This window comes from Salmo trutta, unplaced genomic scaffold (genome assembly GCF_901001165.1).
Source record: "Salmo trutta unplaced genomic scaffold, fSalTru1.1, whole genome shotgun sequence".
Classification (NCBI taxonomy): Eukaryota; Metazoa; Chordata; class Actinopteri; order Salmoniformes; family Salmonidae; genus Salmo; species Salmo trutta.
The window spans coordinates 183-7,500 of NW_021822403.1; the positions used below are offsets into that span (position 1 = coordinate 183).

At 45.9% G+C, this 7,318-nt stretch overlaps 1 protein-coding gene across 1 annotated transcript in view; it reads right to left on the reverse strand.

Annotated features, from left to right (window-relative positions):
- Window positions 1-3,365: 3,365 nt before the first annotated feature.
- The window catches only part of corin (corin, serine peptidase), a gene marked incomplete at its 5' end in the record, with an annotated part of 25,039 nt that continues 21,086 nt past the window's right edge, over window positions 3,366-7,318 (reverse strand). Inside the window, 1 exon segment of the mRNA XM_029743812.1 lies at window positions 3,366-4,074. Coding sequence (XP_029599672.1) covers window positions 3,889-4,074 — 186 coding nt within the window.

Sequence of the window (7,318 nt, forward strand, 5' to 3'; positions counted from 1 at the left end):
CTCTCTCCAGCTCTCTGAGCTCCACCATGTCTCTCTCTCTCCAGCTCTCTGAGCTCCACCACGTCTCTCTCCAGCTCTCTGAGCTCCACCCCTCTCTCTCCAGCTCTCTGAGCTCCACCACTCTCTCTCTCTAGCTCTCTGAGATCCACCACGTCCTCTCTCCAGCTCTCTGATCCACCATGTCTCTCTCTCCAGCTCTCTGAGCTCCACCACGTCTCTCTCTCTCTCTCTCCAGCTCTCTGAGCTCCACCACGTCTCTCTCCAGCTCTCTGAGCTCCACCACGTCTCTCTCCAGCTCTCTGGAGCTCCACCATGTCTCTCTCCAGCTCTCTGAGCTCCACCATGTCTCTCTCTGAGCTAGCTCTCTCCACCATGTCTCTCTCCAGCTCTCTGAGCTCCACCACGTCTCTCTTCTCTCTCCAGCTCTCAGAGCTCCACCACGTCTCTCTCCAGCTCTCTGAGCTCCACCACGTCTCTCTCCAGCTCTCTGAGCTCCACCAGTCTCTCTCTCCAGCTCTCTGCTCCACCACGTCTCTCTCCAGCTCTCTGAGCTCCACCACGTCTCTCTCCAGCTCTCTGAGCTCCACCATGTCTCTCTCCAGCTCTCTGAGCTCCACCATGTCTCTCTGAGCTCCACCATGTCTCTCTCCAGCTCTCTGAGCTCCACCACGTCTCTCTCTCCAGCTCTCTGAGCTCCACCACGTCTCTCTCCAGCTCTCTGAGCTCCACCATGTCTCTCTCTCCAGCTCTCTGAGCTCCACCACGTCTCTCTCCAGCTCTCTGAGCTCCACCATGTCTCTCTCCCGCTCTCTGAGCTCCACCATGTCTCTCTCTTCATCTCTCTGAGCTCCAACATGTCTCTCTCCAGCTCTCTGAGCTCCACCACATCTCTCTCTCCAGCTCTCTGAGCTCCACCACGTCTCTCTCTCCAGCTATCTGAGCTCCACCATGTCTCTCTCCAGCTCTCTGAGCTCCACCATGTCTCTCTCTCCATCTCTCTGAGCTCCACCATGTCTCTCTCTCCAGCTCTCTGAGCTCCACCATGTCTCTCTCCAGCTCTCTGAGCTCCACCATGTCTCTCTCCAGCTCTCTGAGCTCCACCACGTCTCTCTCTCCAGCTCTCTGAGCTCCACCATGTCTCTCTCCAGCTCTCTGAGCTCCACCATGTCTCTCTCCAGCTCTCTGAGCTCCACCATGTCTCTCTCTCCATCTCTCTGAGCTCCACCACGTCTCTCTCTCCATCTCTCTGAGCTCCACCACGTCTCTCTCTCCAGCTCTGAGCTCCACCACGTCTCTCTCCAGCTCTGAGCTCCACCATGTCTCTCTCCAGCTCTCTGAGCTCCACCATGTCTCTTTTCATGTGTGTTCATGGTGTGTGTGTGTGTGTTCATGGTGTGCGTGTGTGTCCATGGTGTGTGTGTGTGTTCATGGTGTGTGTGTGTGTGTGTTCATGGTGTGTGTGTGGTCATGGTGTGTGTGTGTGTGTTCATGGTGTGTGTGTGTGTGTGTTCATGGTATGTGTGTGTGTGTTTCTGTGTGTGTGTTCATGGTGTGTGTGTGTGTGTGTGTGTGTGTTAGAAATGAGAACATCACAGAGATCAGGTCTGTATATTTTTCCAGTGTTTAATAGTGAGACAGGATATGAAGCCATATATACGGGGCCGGTCCCAAATGTACCCTATTCCCTATAGTGGACTACTGCATTATATAGGGAATAGAGTGTCATTACTAAGGATTATATAGGGAATAGGGTGTCATTACTAAGGATTATATAGGGAATAGGGTGTCATTACTAAGGATTATATAGGGAATAGGGTGTCATTACTAAGGATTATATAGGGAATAGGGTGTCATTACTAAGGATTATATAGGGAATAGGGTGTCATTACTAAGGATTATATAGGGAATAGGGTGTCATTACTAAGGATTATATAGGGAATAGGGTGTCATTACCAAGGATTATATAGGGAATAGGGTGTCATTACTAAGGATTATATAGGGAATAGGGTGCCATTACTAAGGATTATATAGGGAATAGGGTGCCATTACCAAGGATTATATAGGGAATAGGGTGTCATTACCAAGGATTATATAGGGAATAGGGTGTCATTACCAAGGATTATATAGGGACTAGGGTGTCATTACCAAGGATTATATAGGGAATAGGGTGTCATTAAGGATTATATAGGGAATAGGGTGTCATTAAGGATTATATAGGGAATAGGGTGTCATTACTAAGGATTATATAGGGAATAGGGTGTCATTAAGGATTATATAGGGAATAGGGTGTCATTACCAAGGATTATATAGGGAATAGGGTGCCATTACTTAGCAAGTAGTGCACTATATAGGGAATAGGGTTCCATTTGGGACGAAACCCTACTTTTACACACAGACACGAGTATGTCAGACGGCTTTAAACATGATCTATCATATATATATCTATATAGTTACAGCAGTATCCATGGACAGTACCTATGTCCTATAGTATACATTATCACTGTGTAGGGACAGGGAAGGGGCCAGAAGGTCCCCGTCACTATAGGGACTAAAACGTGCTCACACACACACACACACACACACACACACACACACACACACACACACACACACACACACACACACACACGCCCCACACACACACACGTCCCCCCCCACACACACACACACACACACACACACACACACACGCCCCACACACACAATACACACAATACACACGCCCCACACACACACAATACACACACACACGCCCCACACACACACAATACACACACACACACAAAAAGCAGTAGAAAAATACTCTTAGAAAATGACAAACAAGTGGAATGTATCATATAGACCTTGAAAGCATAAACACACACACACACACACACACACACACACACACACACACACACACACACACACAGAGAGAGCTTGTATTTAAACAGCAGGGCCATAGCTGTTACAGCAGCGCCCCACTGTGGCTAAATGTATTAAAGGCGTATCATTATATTACAGGGCATCTGAACGAACACACACACACACACACACACACACACACACACACACACACGCGCACACGCACACACACGTTTAGAACACACACACTTTAAAAACATACATAAACACACACACACACACACACACGTGTTGAGGGAGAGAGAGAGGTTGTGTATGTAACACGTGTGTGTGACAATAGAAAAACATCTAAGACAGAGTGGCGATGATGACGTCATCACATCCAACAGTCTCTTCCCAAAAATACACTTCACTTCCTGTTTGGAATGTTTGGGGGGGGGGGGAACCCACAGGAAGAGGAAGAAGGGACATCACCAAAACGTCTCTCGTTGGTTTTACATTCCTCCGGGGGTTTTTTGTTCTTCTTCTCCACCCGTTGTCTTCTTTCTCTCAGCGTTTCCGTCACGAGGTGGGGGGACACACAAAAAAACTGGAACTCATCATGAGGCGCCACTGTGGCTTTTGGGTCTCCAAACCCACATCCAAACCCAGCCTGCTCACTACCAGTTTAGAGAGCAAGCAGCTAGACTAACATACCAATCTACATTTGTTTTACCTGACATGGCTAATTGAGTGACTGTCAGTGACTGGCATTACAAGGGTCTGTCTGTATCAGTGTAGATGGAAGGTGTGGAGGTCTGTCTGTCTGTATCAGTGTAGATGGAAGGTGTGGAGGTCTGTCTGTCTGTATCAGTGTAGATGGAAGGTGTGGAGGTCTGTCTGTCTGTATCAGTGTAGATGGAAGGTGTGGAGGTCTGTCTGTCTGTATCAGTGTAGATGGAAGGTGTGGAGGTCTGTCTGTCTGTATCAATGTAGATGGAAGGTGTGGAGGTCTGTCTGTATCAGTGTAGATGGAATGTCTGTCTGTCTGTCTGTCTGTCTGTATCAGTGTAGATGGAAGGTGTGGAGGTAGATCTGTCGGTGTATCCAGGGTGTGAAGTGTGTAACATTAGAGTAAACCCCAGGACCCAGGACTTTGGAGAAACACACACTACCCCAGGAGGTCAGACCATACAGGGTCCAGCTCCCACCATGAGGCTCCTCACACACCAGAGGACCCCCACTGTCACCCTGGGGGACAGAGAGAGACACAGAGAGAGAGACAGGAATAATATCTACCATACTGGTCCTGTAGAAACTGACGATTGAAATGGCAAGATTGTGTCTGCTAAATTATACACAGTGCCTTCGGAAAGTATTCAGACCCCTTCACTTTTTTCCACATTTTGTTACGTTACAGCCTTATTCTAAAATCGATTAAATACTTTTTTTTTTGCTCATCAATCTACACACAATGCCCCCTAATGACATCACAATGCCCCCCAATGACATCACAATGCCCCCAATGACATCACAATACCCCATAATGACATCACAATGCCCCCCCAATGACATCACAATGCCCCCTAATGACATCACAATGCCCCCTAATGACATCACAATACCCCATAATGACATCACAATACCCCCAAATGACAAAGTGAAAACCGGTTGTTAGTCATTTTAGCAAATTTATTACCAATAAATAACCTTATTTACATAAGTATTCAGACCCTTTGCTATGAGACTCTGAATTGAGCTCAGGTGCATCCTGTTTCCATTGATCATCCTTGAGATGTTTCTACAACTTGATTAGAGTCCACCTATGGTAAATTCAATAGATTGGATATAAGTTTAAAAAGCTTTTAAACATCTTCGAAATATGGGTGTGGCTATGATCCGTAAATTGAAAGCAGACCACTACCTGAAATCAACTTCACATAATGTAAATAATCCATCCAAATTCTGGTAAGTAGTGAAAGGTTTGGAGTGCAGAAAGATCCACAGCTTCCTAAACAATTGTTGGTCGACACAGATTGTAACTGAGAGAACCTCCATTCTGAGAGAGAACCTCCATTCTGAAAGAGAACCTCCATTCTGAGAGAGAACCTCCATTCTGAAAGAGAACCTCCATTCTGAAAGAGAACCTCCATTCTGAGAGAGAACCTCCATTCTGAGAGAGAACCTCCATTCTGAGAGAGAACCTCCATTCTGAGAGAGAACCTCCATTCTGAGAGAGAACCTCCATTCTGAGAGAGAAACCTCCATTCTGAGAGAGAACCTCCATTCTGAGAGAGAACCTCCATTCTGAGAGAGAACCTCCATTCTGAGAGAGAAACCTCCATTCTGAGAGAGAAACCTCCATTCTGAGAGAGAACCTCCATTCTGAGAGAGAAACCTCCATTCTGAGAGAGAAACCTCCATTCTGAGAGAGAAACCTCCATTCTGAGAGAGAAACCTCCATTCTGAGAGAGAAACCTCCATTCTGAAAGCCTTGAACCAGCATTTTAGATGCAGGCAGATTATTTGAAAAGGTCAAAGGTATAATTGAGCCCCCTATGAATTTACCAGACACCCCTGTGCACTCCTTCACCAGGTTCTCCTTTTCACCCTTCTCTGTTTCAGAAGTGTGTAAAGCCCTGGAAAAAAAAAATATATAAAAACAAAATCCCCAGGCCCTGATGAACTAGACCCCCGCTTTCTACACCTAGCTGCAGACATCTTTGCTCCCCCCCTTAACATGTATTTTTAACCTCACGCTTGATGTAAAGTAAATCCCCAAGTTATGGAAATCTGCTTTGGTACTGCCTCTCCTGAAAAGGTGGAGCTCCTTCGCTACTTGACAACTATCGATCCATATCAACGCTGTCTGTACTGTCTAAGGTACTGGAGTCCTTAGTTAGTAGGCAGTTAAAGGTCTACTTCCAAGAAAACAACATATTAAATGGATGCAGTCAGGGTTTAGGTCTGGCCACAGCTCTGTTTCAGCAACACTGAAGGGTTTAAATGACATCCACTGTGCTCTTGATAAGAAGTTACATTGTGTGTCTGTTTTTATTGATTCGTCGAAAGGCTTTTGACACAGTGGACCATGCTGTGTTAGTGCAAAGGTTAACTTCTTGGTGACAGGGGGCAGACTTCGGGAAATTCAGATGAATAATGCGCCCAAATTAAACTGCCTGCTACTCAGGCCCAGAAGCTAGGATATGCATATTATTAGTCGATTTGGATAGAAAAACACACTGAAGTTTCTAAAACTGTTTGAATGATGTCTGGTTTATAAATTACCTATCAAATCGTACACAAAGTGTAAATGGCGGATGGTTGTAAATCTGAGTCCAGAGAGGTGTGCTCAGGTGTTCCTCAAGGTTCTACTTTGGGCCCACTGTTGTTCATTTTGTATATCAACAACATTGGGGATCTGATTGAAACAGCAGATGTTCATTTTTATGCAGATGATACTGTTCTTTATTCAAGTGGTAGTAGTTTATCTTTAGCTTTTTGAAAATGCCCAACGAGCATTTAACATCATACAACAGAATCTGTATGATTTAAAGCTGGTTCTAAATTCAGGGAAAAAACAAAATGCAAAGGTATTTTCAAATGCCAGGCATGTTACTAATCATGTCATTGCTACATTGGCTGGACATAATATAGAGCAAGTTAAAGTGTACAAATATTTGTGTGTGTGGGTTGATGACAAGCTGAGCTTCACTGGGGCGGCAGCGTAGCCTAGTGGTTAGAGCATTGGACTAGTAACCGAGCTTCACTGTGTTTCACTGTGCATGTAGTGAACTTGATAAGGAAGCTCAAGCTGAGAATAGGATTCTATTACCGGCATAAGGCTTGTTTTTCTCTGGAGGCCAGGAAGGAGCTGGTACGATGTACATTACTGTCGGTTTTAGATTTAGATTGTAGTGATGTTATATATATGCAGGCCTCAGCCACTACCCTGAGAGCACTTGATTCAGTGTATCATGCAGCCCTCAGGTTCATTACAAATCAGAAACGTCAAACACATCATTGTGATCTCAGACAAGATTCTCTGGTCTGATGAAACCAAGATTGAATCACATCTGGAGGAAACATGCCACCATCCCTGCGGTGAAGCATGGTGGTGGCAGCATCATGCTGTGGGGATGTTTTTCAGTGGAAGGGACTTGGAGACTAGTCAGGATCAAGGCAAAGATGAACGGAGCAAAGTACAGAGAGATCCTTGATGAAAACCTGCTCCAGAGTGCTCAGGACCTCTGACTGGGACGAAGGTTTCAACAGGACAACGACCCTAAGCACACAGCCAAGACAACACAGTGACTTCGGGACAAGTCTCTGAATGTCCTTGAGTGGCCCAGCCAGAACCCGGACTTGAACCCGATCAAACATCTCTGGAGAGACCTGAAAATAGCTGTGCAGCGACGCTCCCCATCCAACCTGACAGAGCTTGAGAGGATCTGCAGAGAAGAATGGGAGAAACTCCCCAAATACAGGTGTGCCA